Source organism: Trachurus trachurus (genome assembly GCF_905171665.1).
Source record: "Trachurus trachurus genome assembly, chromosome: 9".
NCBI lineage: Eukaryota > Metazoa > Chordata > Actinopteri > Carangiformes > Carangidae > Trachurus > Trachurus trachurus.
Window position 1 is genome coordinate 20,174,706 of NC_139895.1, and position 24,995 is coordinate 20,199,700.

Sequence of the window (24,995 nt, forward strand, 5' to 3'; positions counted from 1 at the left end):
ACACAAAGTCATCCCAGGTGGGAAGAAATGTAACACTGTGGGTAATATAATAAAGATGAGGGGTTGTTACGTTAGTCTCATATAATCACACACTGCACCAGGGTTCATCATATAGGAACAAGGAGGATTTCCTGCTTTGCCACAATTCCCAGTGTCTCTATGTTCGACAATCCATGCGTTTCACTTGCAGTAAAGTCTGGGTGTTTGAGCGTGGTCACACAACAGTCTTCCTTTCAGGCTATCAACATGCTACAGATACCACTTCAAACCATCTTCACTTACACTGATGATAACTGAACTCACAAGTATTTAAGTGCCACAATTCATAGCATAACCACATAAGACTCTATTCTTATTTCTCATGGTTTCTCTCCATAACAATGCGCTCTGTCACATGTGCTAATTTGTCTTCATCACATACTGTCACTTAGAAAACATGCTCATGTGCTCGGCTTCACTTTCAGATCACTCTCACACATTTCACTTCACATTCACACCTTGTCTCTCTCTTTTTATGACCATGACCATCATATCACCTATGTGGCAGGAGCTTATGCAAATATATGTGATAGCATGATAAAAAGAAAAAGAATATAACTGTCACATGGCAAGGAGGTTTACACTGACTGTGGCTGCAATGCAGCTCAGGACATTATAGTTAAATAAAATCTGAACAAAGATTAAAATCAAAAGTCATATGAAGTTGTGGACACTCTGTTGTGATCCCACACATCACTTAATTCATATGTCAATTTGTTGTGGTTTCACAATGATTTGTTCCCATTGCTGTTCGTCTGCAGAGATCATGTCTCATTTCTGTTTTTGTCAGGTTTCTGCATGTGTTCCTCCTCCTCGTTTCACCTGTGCTGAGTTCATGTTAAGTCAGACGATCAGAGCCCAGAGCTGATGAGTTTGATCAGGTGCAGCAGGAGAAGTTTGGTTTCTTTCTTGGAGCATCCAAGCTGGGCAGCGACTGATACTGGTTCTTTTCAGCAAAGAGATCATGCGCTCTCACTTGTCTGTGGAGAGAAAAGAAACACACTTAATTCACAATGAAACATTTTCTTTACTGTCATAGGCTTGCGGCCAATCATTTCCTCCTGTCGATCACCTGACGTTATTAAAAGTTGCAGCAAAAGATTCAGCTGGAGGAGAACTTGTAAATGTGTGTTTTACTGTCCTGTCTTGAGTTTTTGTTCAACAAAACTTCTTGCAACTTCCAGTGGATACACACATGGGTTAGCATGCAGAGGTTTGCCTTACTGGATTTCTGTAGTTTATAATTTTCTCTACATACCTATCCATAAGACAATGGTTACTCTAGCCAACAGAGGGTACCAGGTGTCCACTCTCAGTTATAACAGAGACCAAACAGTGACCCATTGTAAAAGACTGTGAATGTGTTTATAACATGAACTCCGGAGAGGTGAATACGGCTAGTTAGGCCCATTAGAGGCAGGAAAACTCCTCCACACAGACCAGCCATCCAGCAGATACTGTACAGCACCTGTGTCCTGGAAAAGCCCAAACTAAACGCCATGAACAATTATACTTTAATTACACCTGTCTCCCATGAGCTAAAAATATAACATCTCATTCATTTCTAATTTGTTTACGGTTTGTAGACTCAGCTGATTGAATCAGTTTTCTCACCGGGCCAGGTGCAGCACAGCCTCAAGGATATTGTCACCATCTTTGGCACTAGTTTCACAGAACAGAGTGTTGTAAGTCTGTTGGGTAAAGACAGAAAATCATTTATTAAACAAGAGTAAGTTGGGTGTGGATATGTGGCAGGTGTTCAACATTTCACTGATGTGGTTAATAAAATATATTATGTAAAGATGACGGTGTTCATTTGTAATTACCATGGCCAGTTTTTCTCCATAACTAGTGGGAACGCAGTCAGCTCTGTCTTGTCTAAGATCACACTTATTACCCACGAGCATGATGGGAATATCCTCATGGGCCAAATCCTGCCATGCAAGAAAAAAAAGAGGTGAAAACAGAAACAAATGAAATGGAAAACAAAATATTAACATTAACTATTAACTATTAACAAAACAGTATCTGATCATAATAATCAGATTATTCAATGTGATGAATAAAATAAAAAAAAACAAAATAAAATAGAGACACTTGCTTAGACATTAAGCACCACATTGTCTACATTATCTGAAAACACACACTGCACGCCATGCAGAAATTTCAACATGCTCACAATATAACAACAGTACATGCTTTACACCACACACTTACAATTCTGCTGCATGTAAAAAGAGAGAAACAAGCAAGATGACTTAATTTGATATTCAAATGAACATGTTAAAATACTTCAGTGTCTTATAATATGACACCTCCTGGTGTCTTGTAATAATAAAAAACTATCTAAACTAATTGCTGCTACAGAAATGTGGATGAATTTCATCTTGACTTTATTCTGCAGAGCTACTGATGTCTTCTGCTGACTACTGCGATACAGAGTCAGTCAGTAATGTTTTAGTAGTGGAGAGTTGTGCATTACCTCAATCATGTCCACCCACTCTCTAACATTAAGAAAGCTCTTTTCACACGTGACATCGTACAGCAGCAACACACCGTCCGCCCGGCGGAAATAAGACTTGGCAATACTGCGAAACCTGAGGTGACAGTGAAGATACACACAAACCTTGATTTTCTCTACTGAGGTGATGAATTATGTGCAGTGATAAAATAAATACATGTCCACTTAAGTGCTATTCTGTATATCATGTGTACATCAAATTAAGCTTTATTTACACTTCCTAAAACTACATATACAATGACAATGACAATGACAAACAAACAATACAATTTTAGCTTTACAAAAACATTAATTTTTGTTAATCTCACTCTTCTGTTAGTTAATATTCACACATGCACAAACCCATACCTTTCCTGTCCTGCAGTGTCCCATAGCTGTAATAAAACAGGCTCTCCATCTACGATTACTGTCTTCATCTGGAAATCCACTCCTGAACACACAAAGGAGTCGCAATGAAACATGTCTTTACAGAGCTGATTAATACAGATAATAGATAGATTAGAGACGAACAAAAAGATGGTTTTAATTCACCCAGCTCACCCAGAGTCGCGCTGGAGTTGAGTTTGAATTCGTTCTTGCAAAAGCGCAGCAGGAAGCTGGACTTTCCCACCGCAGCATCTCCGGCCAACACGATCCTGAAGGCTTTCTCTGATGTCATGTAGCCCAGGTCAATGCTGTCCTTGCGCTGCTTTGGAAGAGGCGACCGACAGGCAGAGTGAAGATAGGGGAGAGTGAGCCACTAATACATCACTGATAAGATTGATGACGGCATTTGTATTCTGCAGATTGACTTTAAGTTAAATGTATTCAGTCCTTGACATTGACCACTTTGCGACTGCTTCTTCTCTTACTCCCATCTCTCTTCATTATCAGCTCTAGTCAACGATGTGGGGACTTTATCTTATCGCAGGTCAAGAGAGGTTAGAAATATAATAAGTAACAGCTGCTGCAACGACCGTCCTGAGGAAGGCGTCCTCTCATCCCCAAATATATCACAAGTTCACTGCTGGCCTTCATCTTCTTGAATATGTAAATTTCACATTCATTTTCAGAATGCATTGATAATGTTGACATGACAGTGGTAAAGGTTCAGGAATAATATCTGTCATTAACAACGCCAAATCTGCTCATCGGCTCTCCAGACATTTTACTCTGGAGCAACATAACAGGAAAGAATAATCTGTCAACAGTGCGTCTTCCTCCACTTGTCCTCTATCTGTCAAGCAAAACGTCTCTTTATTTCTCCTGTTAGATCTCTCTTTTCCTTCTTCTCTCTCTTACCTTATAATTGCCGGCACTGAGGGGTTTTCGTTTTGTTGGGGCTGGCGTTGTGTTGACACTAATGGATTCAGACGGCTTCCAGTCCAAAACTGAGCTGCTGTCCGACCCAAACGCTGACTCACCATCCTGTGTCTCCGCTTGCTATGATGTAGGCAAACATTAACATTACACTAGTCACAGAATTTACGTTACGACTTCAGGCTAAACCACTGAAAAAGTCTGTGTGTTTGGTCCTGGAAAAATACCTCAACTACTGGAAAAAATAAACATGAATTTGCTACTAAGGTTTAAAGGATAAATCACACATTTCCTTTACTGACGTTGGGCATCCTCTGACTTTTCCTCTGGTGCCACCATAAGATTCATATTCATAGTCTATAGAATGAAATATTCTATCAACGACTGGATGAATTGCCACAAACCGGCCAGATAGATTCCTGTTCCTCAAAGGATAAGACGTAGCAACATCCCCTAATGTTTCATCATCAGGTCAAAATCTCAATTCTTCTTTTGAGCACTTATGAGCAAAAGTCTGGATGCTTCCATGTTAAAGCTATGGTTGGTAATCGTGTCCTTCTATCCTGAGACTAGTCAATACATTATATACAGAAAAAGGAACAAAAATAATCAGACGTCTGTGGCAGCTGCAGGACTGACAAAACTCTGACCAATCCATGTTTTTCGCTCCGAGAGCAATAAACCAATCAGATGCCTTCATGTCTAGTTCTGCCTACGCCCAATCAAGCTGCCGTCTCTCTCCCTCTCTCTCCTCTCTCTCGCGTGCATGATCATGGAAAAGCCACACAAGGTGAAGGCGTGGTTTCAGAGAGAAGTCTGAGGAAAGGGGCTGGGACTTTTGACCTTTGTATTTTCAAAATGTGGCCTGCTATTAACATTTTCTCCAACCCTACCTTTAAACCCCCCCCCCCCCCCCCAAAAAAAAATGTGCAATGTACAGGTGTGTCTTTTTATGTGTCTCACTTCCTTATTGTCTTACCTCGCTGTCAGAGTTTTCTCCCATTGTGCTATGATGGTTGACATGCTCCCTTCTTTTCCCCACTCTCTCGTCCTCCTCTTCTTCTTCTTCGTGACCCTTGACCTCCTGCTCGGAGTCGTAGCCTCCGTGCGACCCTCTGAGCGTAGACAGGCCGCTGTCCATGTAGGTCTCGGGGAGGCTGTCCTCCTCACACTCACTGCTGAGTCTGCGCCTCATTCCGGGGTCACACATGGCCAAGGCCAGCGTGTCACAGCTGGGTCGTTTACGGAACAGAGGGTAATCCTCCATACGCTGGCAGACCCTGAGGAGGAGGTCAGGTAATAAATAATCCATGTGGATAGCACAAGGCCCAAGAGGGAGATTACAAGAATAGCCAAACTCTTATCCTGGGGCAATATTTTGTTTTCGTCACGACACACTAATTAATTCACTTTAAGAGAAAAGACACTTGTTCCCTATCAACTTAAGATACAAAAACCTGTTTAACATACAACTATTAGAAATAACTGGGCCTCTGTACATCCTCTTTAACTATACGAAGACCAAACCTTTGTCCCCTGAGTCATATTGTTCAGCTTGTGTGCTCATCAGCTTGGACGGCACCTTAAATAAATATCTCACAGCATATTCAACATTTACTTTACTGCTGTGTAAATAGACAGTCATCTGTTCTTGGAAAAAAAAAAAACAACTATAATTGGAAAAGCACCTTGATTTAAATGCTTTCAGCCTGAAGGTTCAAGCCTTTTGAATGTATTATATGAAATTAAACTAGCTGATCATCCTAAATCTAGTATAAATCATTAAACCTCTGCCCTTGATGCAGCTGAAAATAATTTTTACAAGATAAATGTATGTACAGTGTAATCCAGATTCAGACTATTAGAATCAATTAAACTATTAATTGATGAAATATACCATAAACTAATAGTGCATCATGCATGTCTTACTTGTCCATTATTGTGAACGGTGAGCTGTGACAGATGCTTTTACTTCGGCCTCTGTTCTTCATGTCTCCTGGTGATTCACTGTTACCAGACTGTAACAAAACAACCAGTAAAAATGAGTTTCCCTTTGTTTGTGTTTCATGAACACACAGTGACACTGACATTGTTTTGCTAAATATTGTCACACAAGCAGTAACATTTCCTTTGGAAAGTGTTGCTTAACATCTCTTGGTCCAATCAATCTTTTTCACATGTTTTAATTATATAAATGGGTTTAAACCCAAAAGATTAAATAACTTTAGCGTCTTTTATGATCATTTTATAAACAGAACTCTTATTTATCTATTTTTATTAACTGTGCAGCTTTACTCTCATGATCCTCTCCAGAGTGGCCCTCAGGCCATCGTTGGTGTCGTGGAGCTTTCTGTTGGCTATCCTATCAATACACACAGAACAATAAACAATATTACTGTTTATCCTAGAATACATTTCCTGTTTTTCATTTATTTTCAGTACTGGAAGATCCCTGGTTGAAAAGCTCAACAAGGGGCGGTGAGTGTGTGTTACTGTTGAACTTACTGCAGCATCTCGATCTGACTCTCCAGTATGTCTCTCTCATCCGTAAAATGTTTCATGAGCTCCTCGTCCCTGAAACAACAAACAACAAACATTCATCAGCACACTTGTTGAATTGAGATGGAAAAAAAAAGTTTTAGCTTCACTGGCTGCACAAAACAGAGGACTACACTAGAGTGAACTGTGTCAATGAATACACTGAATGTGTTCAAATGTAGACATTTGAATTGGTGAATAATGGGTGTGGATTTTGCTCTGTTTCTGCTTGATGCATTTTCAACCTTAGTATAAGAAAATCTAAATAACCAAGCCCCTAACTTTTACTCCACTGTGTTTATGATGCTTTTTTTGTGTGCATGTTGTTCGCTTGTTGATATCTTATATGATATGGTTTGTATTTCTTCAGCTATAATGAAAAGTATCTGGATACCCTCACTGTGACGTTGCTTTGGTGACACACAGCCATGAATTTGGTGGGCGGAGCTTCTGAGGAAGCATTGAGGGGAGGGGTTTATTTGTTTTGCTGTTGAGTTCACACATAAACAGTTTTCTCCAGCCCTGCTTACTCTACCTTTAAGGGAAGTAATAATTGTTTGTTTTCTCTTCTATTAGTTGGTGTCTATTTAAAAGTTAAGTAGCCTATCATCATATCCATGTCACACTCACACACAAACTCACATCCTAAACTGACAAGAGGTCAGTTCTTGTGTTTTCATGCCTGTGTCCCAGTTAATGTCACTAAACCTGAGAGCTATCATCTTTTATTCCCCTTATCCAGTTCTGCAGTAGATTCGCTATCACCAGACACACCCAAACATGGAGACTCGGTGTGATGAGATGATCCAAGCAGCAGTGTTATCCTGCTGGTGACTCTGTTGCTAAGTAACACTTCTGAAGAAGTCATTGTGTGTGTGGAGTCGCTCCAGGATATCCTGTTTCAGCTGTGAAAAAGCGAAAACATCCCTTGGGAATGAGCGGGTCGGAGGGGGGCATGATCTTTGGCAGGTATCTCTGTCTCTCTGTATGACTCTGTCCTGCTCTACAGACATTAGCAGCAGGGTTTGTTTGTAAAGGGCCCAGCCCAGATTGATATACGTGAACAACTACTTTTAGTAGTTTCATAATTTTGAATTCAAGTTTAGTATGGTGGAGGACAGAGTGCAAATACTCACTAATTTCAAGTTTACATTCATCAAAAACCTGTTCTACAACTTCACGTCATCAGTAATTATTCTGTAGGTTTAGACTTTTATAGGTCTGAGTGAAAGTGAAGTGTGTTTGCATGTGTCTGTGTGGGTAATTAATTAGACATGTATGATCAGCAGAGACAGTTATAGAAACACGAGACTGATACAACATGATGATGATGAGGCTTGTTAGACAATGTGTTGCAAAGTGGATCTTGCAAAAACCCAAGGAAGAAAAAGGGATTGAAGCTTAACTCTGAAACACGAGTCAAGATAAATCCAGTTGAAACTGACTCTTAGTAAAGAAAGCATGTACACACCAGCACACAGCATAGTATGTACAAAGCAAAAAAACCAAAACAAACAGCTATAACAAATTCACCGTTCAGAGTTGATGCTTTGATCGGTTATCTCTGTCTTCAGTGAGTCCATATCACTATGTAGTAAAGCAACTTTTGTCTGAGATCTCAACAGATCCTGTTTTAACCGCTGATTCTCCTGCAGAGACAAAGTCAAGACACAAGAGTGGTGAAGAGCTGAACATGAGAGATGTTTGTGAAGCTACAAGCAGAGAGATAAGTAAGAAAAAATATGTCCAACACCTCAAACAAAACTTTTTTTTGCCTCACCAGCGTTATCTCGTTTATCTTCTTCTTCAGTGCCGGGCTCTCGTCTTTCACAGTGATGCTCTTGTACCTTTCCTCAATCTGATACACAAGTTCACATATTTTTGGATTTAGGTCATTTGACTGCAGTTACAGAGATTCAACAATACAATAACAAAACACATAAAACTGTGTAAAATCTGCATAAAGACACCTGTATGATGTAAAGACAACCTCACCAGCCTCACCCTTACTACTGGATTTGTCTTCTTTTTTTTTAACACTTAGGGCCGGATTTACTAAGATCCCAGATAGCGGGCGATATATTGTTTGCGCCCGCTAAAATATTGCGTGTTTGGTTAGTGCACGCAAAACAGCTGATCTACTAAGAGTAACCCGCTAAATGAAAACACGTGCAAACCGCAATATGTAAATGAGGGTTTTGCGAGTGGTAAACGTTTCCGCCATGGAGAGAGTGGACAGAGAGCTGGACGGACGAAGGGACAGAATGACATTTGATCCGATGCATACAATGACAGCATGTGTGTTCATCTCTCTCGCGCTCTGTTTAGATAAATAAACACAAATCGCTACAGGGCCCAACTCGTCATATAGTGACGAACAGGCAGCAGCTGCAGAGACAATCACACACCTATAATGTGTGTGTGTATGCCGCCCATGATTTTTTAAAAATTTCGGAACAATTTCGCATTTCAGGGCTTCAATACAAGACGGACATTACATACGAGCAGCATGGAGGTATTTGGATGTTTTTTGGTGTGTCTTTTTGTTACGAAGAAAAGTGGTATCCATTTGCAACCGTTATATGGACATGCACTGCTACGCCGAGACCCCCTGTAACTCAGAGAAGCCACGGATAACTCTGAAACTTCTCCCAGCCCTTAGTCGACATGATGATGAGTAGATAATGAGTGCAATTTGAATTTTGGGTGAACTATCCCTTTAAAGTTGATTTTAGACAATTTTAAGAGAAGAAATGTGTTACTTTATGTTAGGCAGCTCCTTTTAGCTGAGGCGAAGGTTCATACTGATGTCAGTAGTTGTATCTTTTTTTCTTGTTGCTGATTTTGAAATATTTTCCATACTGTATAACTACAACACAATAACACCTCCAGAAAGAAAACTGTGCTTTGTAACTATATTTTCCTACATTAGTTTTTTATTTCTTATACTCTGGCTGCAGCCCCCACAGCTCACTGCTTCCCACACTAATGCCATTTCAATCTATTGAAAGTAAGACTTATTTGCTCAGCTGACATGAGGTCAAGAGAGGAAATCCGCCCTGGTTGAACTTCTAGTGAATGCAGTCAGTGTTCTACGTTATTATTTTTTAAAACTTTGTTTTTTCTAAATATGTACCGTGCATTTGTATTGATATAGGTCAAGTGCCTGCTCTGCTCCAGCAGTGCACTTCTTCTTATGGTGTCTCAGGTCAGGTCCCATGTCACTGGGGTAGTAAAACACTGCAGCATTGTATTGAGTGTTTATTTTTAAAGACCTCTCTATCTGTAGCAATATGCAGCCTGAGGTTTCATACATTTATTTCTAACAGATGTGGATATATAACCAAGAAGAAATAAATTCATTTAGAAAATCAAGTTAATATGATACATATTTTGCATATTATCTATATGCTGTGGCTGAAAACAAGTCTCATGGTGTTGGCGTCGCTGATTCTGGACATGTACATCTAGATATACAAAATGTGACAACAGGACTCTGTCTCGACCGACAGTGTTAATAATAGGTTAAAGTGAGACTGGAAAGCAGTCAGAGGTGAAAAACGTACCTTCTGCATTTTCTGGATCTTACACTGAAGCTCACACACTTCAATTTCATAACTTCTCCGTAACTCGCTCAGTGCAGCCTCAGTTCGCTTCTTCTCCTACACAAACACATACGAACATAAAAACACAGTCAAATATCATTAAAGTGTGTGTGTCTCTAGTTATGTCATATGATAATGTTATGTGTGATATTTTAGGGCAGGCTTTGAAACATGGATGAAGGAAATCAATAAGTGTATCAGCAGCTGTCTATTTACGGTTTCCTTTCTTGTATTGTAGGTCTCAGAACATGAGTGTGAGTGTGCACACATTACAGTGTGACACAGGTGAGTGCCCTCTAATTTTGTGTACTTTTCGCAGACAAAACAAACAGCAGCCCCCGAGTCAGTGGAGTACACTTACATAAGTTTATACACACACACACACCAGCAGGCACAGAGATATGAGAGAGATAAAACAGAGTTTATGTTCCCATGGAGTCTGGCTCTAAAACACCGTAAAGAAACATCAGGACCACACGTAAAACGAAAGGGACGCCGGTCGAACAAGTCAGATGGTCTGATACATTGAGCAGACGCTGGGGTTGTTCTCACTTTTCATGGAAAGCCAAACATTGGTAGAAAATCTTATCATTGCACACATTTCTTTCACTTGGATTCCTGGAAGTAGAGAAATATCAACCAGCCATTCACTATTCCAGTGTAGGCCTACCACCCCAGGACAGGACATCCAGTCTGACATATAGAAACAAACTACCATTCACACTCACATTCACACCAGCTTATATCACTGACACAGCGTTGCCAGAGCTCTCTATACATATGTATTTACATAACATCTCATCATGGAGCCTCTCAGTCTACTGGCATATACACTGTATGAGGATGAAGGGACAATGTTTAAACATTTCAACTTGACAAAGACTCGACTGTCATCAGAACATTGTCACTTTAAACAAATTTGTTGTTTCAGCAACACAGAAAACTGCATAAATTGTCTGGTTTTGCAATTCATGCCCTTAATCTTAGTTCTTTCATTTTGATCTTGAAAACTGAGCCTAGGACATCAACACTGAACCCTTCATACACCCTATTATTGAACAACCAGGACAGCAGAAATATGCACCAGATCAAGTTATAATCTTATTTTAAGAGAGGAACAATGCTGCCATGCAGTCATGTTTAATTTATAACTAAACACACCCTGATACACAAACTAACAAAACAACCTAGACCACATAACTTCCAGGCTTTGTACATGTGGCACCATGCTGTCCCTCATGTCTAAAATAAAATTACAATTACAGTAATCAGTAACAACGTTTGCCTGTATTTGATGGTGAGGGTGCCTTCAGCCCATTATAAAAGAGGCTACACCACCTTTATATGTCCATGTTCTACCTCTGTGATCCACTGAGTTAGGAAATCCAGAGGATCAGCAGGTGTGTCTGCGTTTGGATCAAATCGGATATTCACCAGCGTGTTTGTTTGACATGAGGGAAGAGCCGTACAAACGCACCCTGCTTATTGCGTAGCTTACACAAACCAGAAAGACAGAAACACCTAACAGCAACCAACCTGCAATAATAAAGCAAAAACACAAAGCCATGTTTCCTGTGGACATTTGAATTTTCTGAGTGTGATGTGTTGGTGAGCTTATCCCACCTGCTCCCGTGTCTTTCTCTCAGTAGCATGAATACGTTGGTCCATCTCCTCCTCCATCTCACTGAGCTGCATCGACGCCTGGTCCTGTGCTCTGCAAAACAACAACAACAACAGGATAATGACACTCACTAATGTCTGGAGACCTTTATCCCACCATCATCTTCCAGTGCTTTCACATTTACCTGACCTGCATGTTTTCAGATATAAAAAACACTCAGTGTATGTATATGTGTATGCATACGTATGTGTGTGTTTTTCACCGTTTGATGGCATACGCCAGGTTCTCCATCTCTGAGTTTTGCTGTTTGATCTCCTTGGTGAAGTTGATGATGATTTTTTCAAACTGAGGAATCAGCCTGGGCTCAGTCAGGCTGATGTTCTGGTACAACGTCGCTGCTTGTTCATGTCTGAAAGAAAATCAGGATTTGACATCAGCTTTCATGTTGACTGAGATGTTGACTGCGCTATTTTCTTTGATAACGCTTCAGGACTAAAGAACAATTCTGTTTAGTTCATTTGAAGTCACTGAAGCACACGGAAAACGATTATTTATTCACAACACTCAACACTTTGTATTTCGCACAAAACACAAAGCACTGGGTGAGGTCAGGATACTTGGTGTTGATATGTTCAGATTTTTATGGACTTGGAGTAGGCTGAACACTGATCTGCATCCTGCTGTGTTGCTATTGAATCAAACCAACCGAAACTGACTGAATTATGACTAATGGATTGTGATTAGTAGTAGAGGAAGAAAGCCATGGACTATTATTATTGAATGACGCACAGAAACCATTATCACAACCAAAATCAAAGCATATTGTGATAGCTCTGATTAATCATTTTTGTTGGGCATGTGCAGTACATTTTTTATTTTACTAGTCCTGCTATACTGTACTTGTTCCTATGGAAAACACATACCTTGCATCAGTGACTAATTTTTATCTAGTCAATCAGTTGGTGATTTGGTCAAACACATTGAATTTTGATAAACATTTTAATTTCCCAAATATAATTCAAAACAGACTGATAGAACTTGCTGTTACCTTTGATACCTTCTTTGTTTTCACTTTGTTAGTTTGTTTCCATAACTCCTGGACAGAGAATACTGGTCCCATGTCAGTGTGAAGTTTAACCTCTATATGAACAACTTAACCACACAGTTTATCCGGTGTATGCTGCCCTGAAGCCATCACAGTGACAAAGTGTCCTGCGTCACACAGCACGTAGAAGTAAAAGTGGGTCATAAAAGTGTGAGTGTGGGTATTTGCCTACTGACAGGATGGACGGGCTCTAATCCTGAGCATATAGACTCTGCTGCTGGTCTGCCAATAACTCACAGTGACACATAGCTTGCTGCAGCGTCATAAGCTGTGACACACAGAGCGATCATGACAGAAACACACACAAATAATCTAAAGTCAGACCAGCAAAAGTACAAAATAAACAGAAGTAATTATTAGTTAGTGGTTGACGTAATCTAAAGCTGCTGAAAAACAGGTTGCTGTCCTTTCTTCCTGCACAAAACCTAAAGTATTGAAATACATGTACTGGACCCAAACAAAGCATTTTTGAACTGGGAATTCTGTTCTCTTTTTGTAATCCTTGTTTGTTCTGTTCTGACATCAAAAGGTTGTGCTGTACTTTCATATACATCAGACATTTAGATATGAATCTATGAATAAACCAAAAGGGAAAACATGGAGTCATTTCATGTAGACAAATCGTGTTTGAGTGGACAGCCTGACCTCTTATAGTCTTAGTCACTGTCTGAGTCAGCTGAGAAGCCGAATAATATAAAACAAAATAGACAACTCGTTACATTAGCCTTCTCCACAAAATATTCTTTCTTCCCCTGGAACACAGACACTTGTCTGAAGTGAGTATTTTCCAAGTTGTCATCTGTCAGCTGACTGTTGCAGCGGAGACTGTAACTGTTTGAGGATAAGAGAGATTATTTAGAAAACGGCACCGCTGTGACAATCAATGTCCCAATGCTACGGCACGGCAACGCGTGGATGAGTCCCATGCCAGGCCTGAGGCAGTTTTACACACAAACAGACACACAGACACAGACACACACGCACACACACACACATACACACACACATCCCTGAGCAAACACCTTGGTTTTCTACAGAGCTCTAATTCTACAAAGGAAGTTGTAGATGTTGTTTAAAGCAGAAGTAAGTGATATGTTTGTGTTAATATAAGTCTTAAATAGTTATATCTTCCGACAGCAATCACTTATATAGAGTGTTTGGACCGAAACACGGGTCTGTCAGTCACTCTGCTCTGCTCTGAGCCGAGGAGAAAACTTTTATCGTATCCTACAGTTTTTATCCAATGAGGAGAGAGAACGGCATGCAGGGCTGTGTGTGCAGCCAAGGGACGCCGTGAATGTGGTGATGTAGGGACGAGGACTGTTATGGTGCGTTCAAGGAAACTCGTAACTCGTGTTTTTCCGACCTGTGAAGTCGTACCAGTTCGATCTGGTACGAGTTCACGGGTCGGAAGTTACGAGTGGCCGTTATAGTGCACTTTCACAGGTAAAACAGGTCGGAAAAACACGAGTGGGTTGCCTGAAACGCTACAAAGTCGTAAATTGTGACTTGAAGCTGTAATTTACGGTTTCAAAAGCCTGCCTGGAACGCAGCATTAGCCAAAACGACCGGATCGCTTACTTCTGCTTTAAACACAAGCAAATTTTCAAGAACTCTCAAATTAAATTAATTTCGGGGAAACAACGTTATTCATTTACTGGTCATGAGTCTGTATAATGTTTTAGACCTTTCAGTAAGTGACAGTATTTGTTGCTTCAGACACATATAATTGGTCAGAAAAACAACGACTGAGGTTTGATGCCTGGCTCCATTAAAACACATGATCATAAATTAATTAGAAGACAGATCAGATAAATTAGATATAGCCTTGGCTTAACTGTAGCATACAGCAAGCTGTTTGTGTGAGTTATGGCTGGTTTCTACTCTACTTGGTAATATTGATGGTCAAAGGATGCTTTCTTTGAGAGATTTCATGCAAGACAAGCTTGAGCTCTCAAGACATCACATAAAACATACAGAGTTGATGCTCTGAGAAATCTAAAAACTCAAAACAGTGCTGAAGATCACTGGTCTGGAAACTTGAAAGACCTGCCAGAGAGAAGTCTGGCATACTGAACTTTAAGCGTGGAACAAATGTACATTAAGTTATATTTTCTGCTGCAGGCAATTTATGAAATATTTTGTAGATTATATCTATTAACACAAATAAGTCATGACAGGGCAGTTCTATAAATAGTGCAAGAAAGAATTAACATTTTTTAAATGGTGTCTCTCAGCATTCAGTTCACTCAGTTAACATGATTGTCCTTTTAGTTACTTAATCATGTTATCAGACTTACAACTGATGATGTTCCACTGTGATGTTATTTAATGCATTTAATGTAATGTTATTTGTTCTCTATTCCCTCTATGGTAAAGCTACCAACACATTGGTCCTGCAGCTGAATGCAAGGCAATGCAATGTCAATGAGGTCATTGTCTGATTTAAAATACAATTTGAACATGAATGATGTTTTGCTTTAACTGGAGAAGTAGTATCTGAACACAGTTTATTACAGTGAGCATCAATCTGGTTATTTGAGCATGACTTTTGAACTATTTGCAACATCACTGATATTTAAAAATAAATTCTTGTTATTCTAATCTTGATTTCAACGATAGGCTACTGAATTATGTCCCCTAAAAAATCAAAGGCTCTGTCTGAGGAGAAAGGAGGGTTTGATGTTTCTCTCCATGTATACCAGACAGGACAAAAAAATATTATTCTACTGATTAATCTGTTTTCTTGATCTATTTTTTTGTTTTAATTGGTGGAAAAACATTCATCACAGTTTCACATAAAGCCCTTGTTTAAAAAGAGAGTAAGTTAAGATCCTACACGTCTATCTGATGCTGATCTGACGTTCACACAGGCCGATGACACATTTCTGTTATTCACCATCACTCCTGTGAAAACAACTCCTTTACCTGGCTTTGGGCTATGAAGACAAACAGACACTCAAGACAAATACATTTTCAAGACTCATTTTCATTCTCTGTTATTCAAATCAAGCAAACTTTGAAAAAATGATCTCTACTCCAACTTTCCCATTACTGTTCTCATTAATTTCTCATTTCCTTTAGAGCTACCTCTGGTAATATAATATGTGAGTGAGTGCCCCGGGCTGCGGTGATCATCAACCACTATCAGATCACGCACACTGCGCTCACTGTTGAACACATTCATATCACCTGAGGATTTTCATAGGCCTATAAAAAAACACATCCATCCCTCGGTAGGCCACAGATACTCTGACGAACAGGTGTGCGCCCTCACCTGGGGATGAACTTGGACTGGTCGCCCATTCTCGTCTCGAAGTCCTCCCAGGCGACGGACACGCAGCCTCCCTCCAGCTCCATGTCCTCTCCGTAGCGGTCGTGGAAGCCGCTGATGAACTCCAGCAGAGTGACGGTCCCGTTCTTGTCCACGTCCAGCCGGTCAAATATCCGGTCCGCCTCGGCCGCGGGCACCTGCAGCTCCGCGCAGATGGTGAGGAACTCGTTCCTCTCGATCTGGCCGGAGTTGTCCACGTCGTAGGACTTGAAGAGGTTGCGCAGCCGGTCCTGCTCCTCTGCGCTCATGCCTTTAATTGGCCGGCTAAAAATAAAATAAAAACAATAATAGAGCAAAAGGGTCTTTCAGTAAAAATAAGTTGAGCACCCAGAGGTGTCAATGTTTTATTCCCTGCACACCGGCAAACCAGACAGTATGACTAACATCCCAACTTCCACACTCGTCCGCGCTTTATCCAAACATGTCGACCGCTGCCGGCATTCAGCCTTCAAAAGGTCTGAGCGAGTTAATCCGTGTCAAAGTTCTCAGTGCTCAGTGGGTCAAATGCTCCGGTGTCTCCTTCGACATCAAACCATTTTCCTGTTTGCAGTAGCAGCCACTGTGAGCACAAAATGCTGTTGCGTCTCACTCAGGTAACGCGCCAAGCATCACCTGTGTGTAGGAAGTGTATGTGCTCTCTCTCTCTCTCTCTCTCTCTCTCTCTCTCTCTCTCTCTCTCTCTCTCTCTCTCTCTCTCTCTCTCTCTCTCTCTATTTACTTAACCACAATGGTCTGGGCTTGGGGCCAAAAGCAAGTGCTTTCATTGTGGGAAGAGGGTGATTACCTGAGATGGACTGAATGGAAATCAGACACCATCAACCTGTATAACCTTCCAACCTCTAATATACGAGAGGAATTTAAGACACTCCTGACACTGTTGTGTTAGTAAAATGACATCAGAAGTTGTTTTATTGCCTTCATCCAATTCATCATCTGCATATCTCCATAGACATAAGCATTGGAACTTGGGTAGGCTCTTGAGATCTCGATCTCAACGGGTCTTTTTTACCTGGTTAAATAAAGGCTAAAAGGGGCTCTGAGCCATTTCCTATAGCCTAACTCTGTGACACCAGTTTAACTGCATTTATAACAATTTGAAGATCTTTCACTGATACAGGGGATTATTTAAGTCTGACTCCCTTTCACAGTCCCTTTCACTCCTTTTCTTTTTTTTTTTGAACAGGTGTTGTCAGCACAATAGGCCTTATTCAACTTTGTCTCCCCCAGTTATCCCATGATGAAATGCAGATTTATTTACAGTAAGAATAAACCAAATGTACTTCAATATCAAATGCCTCTAGCTCTGTCACAGTATCCGATTTTCAATACACAATAATTGAGGTCAAAATAATTCACAATAATGATTTTCATATTATTTTCATGTGTCATTTTACAGTATCCATATTTTAGAGGAGATTTTTCAGAAAAGCGATAAATCTGGTAAGCACTTGATTTGCAAAGTCAAAAGCATAGAACAAGTGCACTGCCGGGTCAGGTTCATCCATTTTTTTTGGATAAGCACTTAATTGTGTTGTGAGGATTTGCTAATTTCTATAGCATTTATGAATTTGGTGGTGTTGTGTACATGTTTATCAAAAAAGATGAAGATGTTTTCTGGATTTTCTTGTGTTTTGACCATTTGCATAAATTAAGCTGCAGTGCACCATAGAAAGCAGGTTCTATACAGGAAACCAAGATTCATTTGCAATTTTTACTGTTGTGAACTTAACTTAGTAAATTCAACATTAAACCTGATACCTTAATATTTATAATGGTGGACCCAGGCTTTCAGTTTTAGTACTGGGTAAAGTGCTCCTCTGAATTTTGTTCAAATGTATTTTCTTCGTGTTTGACCACTGAAAAGCAATTCAAGGAAGTTGAATCTGCCCAACAATATAAAACTGTGTCATCTGCATACAAACGAACAGAACCATTGTTTAATGATTAAAAATACTGTTGTTGGATGAGTCCAAAAACCAGCAAGAGAAATCTTGTACATTACACTCCTCAGAGTACATTTCCAGTAGTTTGCCAGGCTCTGCGCTGAGATGTATGGTAGTTTATCTCTTACCTGGATATGACCTGTTCCTCCTGGTTTGGAAAGTCGTCCACATTTGAGGAACGCCTGTCCTCCCCGAAACGGTCTTGGAAGCCGCTGATGAACTCATGCAGGGTGACGGTTCCATCATTGTCCACGTCCAGCCGGTCAAATATACGGTTTCCCTCAGTCGGGGGCACCTGCATCTCCGCACAGATGGTGAGAAACTCTTCCCTCTCGATCCGCCCGGAGTTGTCTGTGTCGTAGGCCTGAAAGAGGGCACGCAGCCGGTTCCGCTCCTCTGTGCTCATTGTCCTCGGTGGCTGGCTGAAAACAAAACAAAGCTGTTGCTGGATGTAACCCGTGTGATGTCACCTAAAGGTGTCTGAAAGGGAGTTTTGAAGTTCAGAGTGGGCTGCTCTTGCTCTACCATTGCCATCTTGGCAGTGCTTAAAGGGATATTTCAACATTCTGGCAAATTCACCCATTGCCATAATCCCTATAGTCATAGCAGTAGGTTTGTTACCTTTAATTGTCGGTGTAAACTGTTTTTGATCGGCAGGGCAGAGATACAAGCTGCTCAGCTAATGCGACGGAGGCATATGGTATTTCCAGGTTTCCCCCCATCAAACTCATCAAATACACAATCCAACAACTCCAAAATGCTCTCGTGGACAAGTTGTGATCTGCAAATTCACCACGCTATGAAATAAATGCAGAGACAGAACTACACAGACACGGTGTATTTGCTTTGTGTCGTACTGTAATGTTACATAATTATACGTTAGTTATCCATAGTATTAGCTGAGCAGCTTCTGCCCCGCCCATTGAAAAACAACTTGCACCAACAATTAAAGGTAACAAACCCTACTCCTAAAACTATAGGGATTATGGCAATGGGCAAATTTTCCAAAATGTTGAAATATCCCTTTAAGTCCACCTAACTCCTATTCCAAACACTAACGAAGAGGTGGAGCCTCTGTGGTAGACTTCTCTGAATGAAGTATACACACTCACCCACCTGTCACTCAGTTATATAGATCTTCAAGTCTTGATAAAATGTATAAACCAAAGTGTAACATAGAAATCTTTGTGCATTTGTTACAAAGGGTGAAATTAAGTGTCGAGACTGAAACCAGCCTCAAGCAGTCATTTGAGGAGCTGCAGTTTCCGGTACTTAAGAGTTGGTTTCCCTTTTTTTAGCCCCAGAGCTTAAAGGGATAGTTCAACATTTTGGCAAATTGGCCATAAATTGCCATAATCCCTATAGTCATAGCAGTAGGTTCGTTACCTTTAATTGTCGGTGTAAGCTATTTTTAGAACAGCGGAGCAGAGCTGCGAGCTGCTCAGAGCTACACTATGGAGGCTAATGGAATTTCTTGGTTTCAGCAAGCAGCCCCTAGCCTGACAAGCCAGACTATATCATTAAAATGTATAGTCTGGCAACGACTGGTAGACCTCGGCTCAATCCAGGGGGCGGTATGAAGGCTGTCTTTCAAACTACCTCTGCACGCAATAGGGTAGCGCTACAAATCAATCTAATCAGAGCAAAGAGCAGGATGACGTTAGCCTGACAAGCCAATTAAAATGTATGTCATTATCGCGTTAAGCCCGCCCAACGACTCTCTTTCTAGACCCACCTACGGAGCAAATATATTTGCTGCTGCTAGGGTGCGTCTAGAGTTCTAGGCTAAGCAGTCTCTGCATTTGCCTCGAAAACAACTCTGTCTCGTAACGTTCAGTTATTATCTCATAGCGTGGTGAATGTGCAAGTCAAACCTTGTCCACCAGAGCGTTTTGGAGTTGTTGGATTGTGTATTTGATGAGTTTGATGAGGGAAACCAAGAAATCCCATTAGCCTCCATAGCGTAGCTCTGAGCAGCTTGTGGCTCTGCTCCGCCGTTCTAAAAATAGCTTGCACCGACAATTAAAGGTAACGAGCCTACTGCTAAAACTAAAGGGATTATGGCAATGGGCCAATTTGCCAAGATGTTGAACTATCCCTTTAAAGCTTGGTTTTAGCACAGGGGTGTTTTCAGTCTGAATCTCTGCTACATCCTGGAAACCAAACACTTCCAGTGTTACTTGGACCAAAAAGGAAATCAACAGCACACTTATTGAATTGACTTTCAACACATCAGTCAGATTAGTTTATCAATAAGGGTTTGGACTGGAGAAAACTAAGTTAAAGTAATGCGATTAATGACAGAAAAATTAATAGCTTAACTGTTGCTGTCCTGCTAATTCTTTATTTCAAAAATAACTCAACATGGATCCTTTAATTAGCCTGTCATTGTTAATGAGTGTCAAGCCTTTGAAACTTCTGTGTTAAGATGACATTACCACAGAATTAATTATATTTAAAATGATTTTGGTCGAATATCATATATCAGGATCCATGTTATAATGAAATACTTTCTTGGTTATCAACATGCTCAAAACATGAATAATGACACATTGTACATTGCCCTGTGGAGACTACTCTAATTTGCACTTCTGTGTATGTTGAAAGACAGTTCATTTCTTAATTGTATCTCTACATCTCTCACCTGGATTTGACCTGGTTCTTGTTATTTGAACATTCCTCTTCGGCTGCTGAGTGTTTGGCCTTTGCCTTGGTGTCATCCTCTTCCTCCTCGTGTCGTTCTTGGAAGCCACTGATGAACTCCTCTAAAGTCACTGTGCCGTCGTTGTCGACATCCAGGCGGTTGAATATTCCCTCTGCCTCTTGGGCCGGGACATTGAGCTCCTGACAAATAGTGGTGAATTCATGTTTCTCAATCCGCCCTGAGTTATCCACATCGTAGGCGTGAAAGAGCGCACTCAGGCGCTGTCGCTCTTCCTTATCCATGCCCTTTGCTGAAGGCATGGTTTTGCTTTTTAACCTCGAAGAAAACAACTGCTGATAAATAAGCAACAGATTACGGTTTTGTAAAAACCAGCAAGACTTGAAATATAACCATATAGCAAAGTGGGATAAAACATTACATTTTTGTTGGCAAGAGTCAGAGATGGTTAGAGGCCAGCTCTTAGGTGGGAGCAAGTAAAAACATTTTGCTCAACATGTGAAAAAATCCCACCACTCAAAAAGAAGACTGCCCCTCCAGGATTCCTCTCAAAGCCTCTGCTACCTCTGATCTCATCTCATCTCCTTAACTTGTGTTCACTCCTCACAAAAATACACTCTTTATTTCCCTCAGTGATGCTGTTGCAAATGCTATTAAAGCCATGACTGGTGTCTACGTGGAAGAGTCCCTCCTCTTTCCCAGAAGGATGGAAACAGTGTGGCTAGGATATTCAGGAGTAGATCAAGTCACTTGTTGTTTGGAAATCGTGGATTCTGTGAATATTTGGAGTTTCTATGGAATGAATGAATGTTCTTTTAGCCAGCAACAGAAAAAGACTATCTTGACTTTTTTTTCCTCCAAACTACATCTGATGAGCCAAGGCAAAGATAAGGAGTTAATTAGTCTAATGATAACTATAAAAAACAAAACAAAGTAACCTCATCACAGAATCCAACAAAGCTGGACTGCAGTGAGTTAAACACTGGTCCCCTGCAGGTAACAGAGCCCAAAGGGACGGAGGAGGGAAGCATATAGTCAAACACATGCAGGTAGATCGAATGCATTTTATTAATATACAGAATAAACATAATTCTTAATCATTTATGAATACCACATTACTCATTACTGTGATAACAAAGGAATATGTATAATAGAAGTAAAAAAAAATTCTACTACTATCTACCGTTACATATTTAAAATTAGCTGGTCTTTGTTCCAGCTGGGTGCAGATGTTTGTGTGTCAGGACTGAGAGACTTGAACAACAGTGTTAACCTCTCTGATCTCTGTCACCGTTGGGGCACGGGCACAGCCGTATAAATGAAGCACTTCCAACCTGAACAGAGAGAAACATGGAGACAGCAAGTAATTAATAATAGTGTATGTTGTATGTAATGGTGTTTTTTTAGGTGTTTCCTTTACTGACCCTTCATAGATTCTTTCAGATGTTGCCAAGTCTCAGTGTTTTCAGAGACTGTTTAATTTGCTCTGTGCAACGCTGACAAATACTGACAATACTTTGTATACTGTTTGTGTGTGTTTACCTCTCGCAGTGTTTGCAGAGCTTCAGTATACTCTCTGAGGTGATGTGGCAGAAACTGAGTTTAACAGTACGGAGGTGTCCACTGCAGTAATTTGCCAGCAGGGTAATGCTGTGCCACACACAGACACACATACATTTTATTCATCAGTTTCATACCAGGAGATGAGGACAAAACAGTGCACACAGCTTTACAGTAGGTGGGATCTATTGAAAAGTGATGGTAAATCTTTACATCATGACAAACCACTGCATAGAATATGTCATATGTTGAATGTCTAAAATGTTTCTTACCCTCTGTTTCCTGTACTAGTGGAGCTGAGATCCAGCTGCTGAAGTTGTCTACACCCCAGGGACAGAGACTGAACTCCTACATCTGTCACAGCCTTACAGCCACTTACATCTAAGGACCTGACACACACACACACACACACACACACACACACACACACACACACACACACACACACACACACACACACACACACACACACACACACACACACACACACACACACACACTAGAGCTGTAAACTGTCAAGAAGCCAACAACACATTGGTCAAAGATATCTGCTGAGACTAACCCCACAGAGTCTGTAGGGAATCAATGCAAGACATTACTGTCTCTTCACATTACAGTTTCTGTGTTTGTACCTGATACAAGGTGTGTATTTGCTGATGTTGTACAATGTCACATCAGTGACTCCAGGACAGGAACTGAGGATCAAACTCTGAAGCGCGACGCAGTTTTGGAGCAACATGTCCATTGTGGCATCAGTTACCTGTTCCAGTAAAACCCAGAAGAATCGTCCCAATTACACAGAAAATATTTCATTCATATACAGTAAAAGGCTTTTGAATAAATGTCAAGCTCACCGCCTGTAGAGCAGTGAGATTGAGGGAAATGAGACACTTGAGCTGTGACACCATCACCATCAGACAGTGTGCGTTGACTTTAGGAACCTGTCCGATGTTAAGATGCTTTAGGCCAGGACACACCTTAAACACAGAACATGAAAAAGGGTTAGTGTTTAGTTATAATATAGTAGTTATAATTAGTAGTTAGTAATTATAATATAAGGAATGAAAGCAATATAAGAAAACACTCATGTCTTTCTGGTAATGCAATGAGGGTTAAAGATGTTTTCGTACCTGAAATAATGTCTGCAGGCAGGATGGAGTGAGAAACTGACAGCCAAACACCTCCAACCTGCACAGACTGAGGTGAAAACACAGCCACAAACAGATGTTAGATTATACTGTACCTGGATGGATTATCCATTAAGAAGTCAACATGCAAATGCAACTGTCATGTCCAGTTCAACAGGTGAATCATGGCTGGTTCTAGCCAGATGAAACAGAAGCAAATATTTTCACATAACTAATACTCTTCAATTTTTCCAGTTACATTATGTTACCATTGCACCTAAAACAGGCCGTTAGATTGAAATATAAAAGACCTCTCACAAAACAGAGACACATGTGACAAAAACTTAAAGGAAAACAGATGCTTACAAATGTGCACTTGCCTTATCTGATGCTACAGTGCAGCACAAGCTATATTTACACAGTACGTACATAAATAAATGCACAGACCTCTCTTTGTGTCTCATGACGAGTTTCTTTAGTGGGTCATCAGTGACATGGCAGCCATTAAGGACAACTGATTTTAGTCTTGACCTACAGGAAGATTACATGAAGTTTTAAAATTACAGTAGTTTTTGTTTTAGACGAGCAGAATCATGACCCCAGAAAAAACAAGGGTGTGTGTGTGTGTTTGCGTGCCTATTTGTGAAACTGACCCTGTGCTGCCGTCACTCAGAGCTTTCACTCCTGTGTCTGTCGCTCCGCTCCAGCTTAGGTCTACACTGGTCATATGATTACACAGCCGCCCAATCAGTGACAGCATCTGGTCACCATGGAGCCCAGGACCAGTGCAACTTGTGACCTTGACTTCCTGTAATTATGTAACAAATGACAAAGTACCGGTAGCTTTAACACAGTTTCGTTCAGCCAGTTAATGAAGAAATAGGGATCTGCAGGGTCAAATCAAAACGTAGAAAAGTCCAGTCCGTGCTCTTCTCCTTGTTTATTTTAAGACAGTGGGTCTTTTGCATGTCTTTGTGGTCTTTTTTTTTGTCTCATTGTAATTGTTTTGTATCTTTTTCTGTGATAATTTGTGACTCTGTTGCTGTTTTACATTCCTTCATAGTCAATTTGTGTCTCTTTGTCCCTGTTTAACTGACTTTCCAGTGAAGAATGTTAACATGCACTGCAAACAAAGGTTGAGAGATCAATAAGGCTTGTCAACTTGTTCAGTAACCATTCATAATGGTAGAAAATATACTTAATGTAAGTAACTATGGCAACACATTTTCACATAACATTGTATAGAAGTGGTGACTTATTAGTACACTCCATAAACACTGTATGCACTCAACAGATGTGTTTTATAGACACTGGCAGCAGGCAGATGCATGTAGGGTGTGAGGTCAATAAATTTAGAGTCATAAGTCACATAAAATACGTTCTACTTATTTTTTCTTCCCTCCAAGTGCAAGATTTTATTTTGCATAACAGAGAGCACAGTGTCTTATTGATTAGATGATCTAATCCTATAAATTGCGGTCCATGATGTTAAATCATGTGACAGAAGACAACCCAAGCTTTCTGCTTGTAATCACGTATTTTAAGATAAGCACCTGTTTTACAAAGTCTTGTCTTGACATTTAATCATTATTATTATTACCTCCAAAGAACTTCCACACAAAGTGAAAAACACCTCCAGCC

The 24,995-nt window shown here is 40.4% G+C and overlaps 2 protein-coding genes across 2 annotated transcripts; both read right to left on the minus strand.

The window, feature by feature from the left end:
* Window positions 1-232: 232 nt before the first annotated feature.
* On the minus strand, window positions 233-20,969 carry rasef (RAS and EF-hand domain containing; the record flags this gene model as incomplete). Its single annotated transcript, XM_083978414.1, has 18 exons — window positions 233-1,019; window positions 1,654-1,730; window positions 1,866-1,973; window positions 2,522-2,636; window positions 2,909-2,990; window positions 3,101-3,248; window positions 3,842-3,982; window positions 4,839-5,139; window positions 5,789-5,877; window positions 6,155-6,221; window positions 6,365-6,433; window positions 7,931-8,046; window positions 8,178-8,255; window positions 9,964-10,059; window positions 11,626-11,716; window positions 11,886-12,032; window positions 16,006-16,326; window positions 20,650-20,969. The coding sequence occupies 18 exons, from the start codon at window positions 20,967-20,969 to the stop codon at window positions 917-919; spliced, it is 2,469 nt and encodes an 822-aa protein (XP_083834540.1). The 3' UTR covers window positions 233-916.
* An 883-nt stretch (window positions 20,970-21,852) lies between these two features.
* On the minus strand, window positions 21,853-24,081 carry LOC310991006 (uncharacterized protein; the record flags this gene model as incomplete). The annotated part of the gene is made up of 8 exons (XM_083978574.1): window positions 21,853-22,001; window positions 22,210-22,317; window positions 22,500-22,616; window positions 22,860-22,987; window positions 23,082-23,204; window positions 23,358-23,424; window positions 23,802-23,885; window positions 24,008-24,081. The coding sequence occupies 8 exons, from the start codon at window positions 24,079-24,081 to the stop codon at window positions 21,908-21,910; spliced, it is 795 nt and encodes a 264-aa protein (XP_083834700.1). The 3' UTR covers window positions 21,853-21,907.
* Window positions 24,082-24,995: the final 914 nt, after the last annotated feature.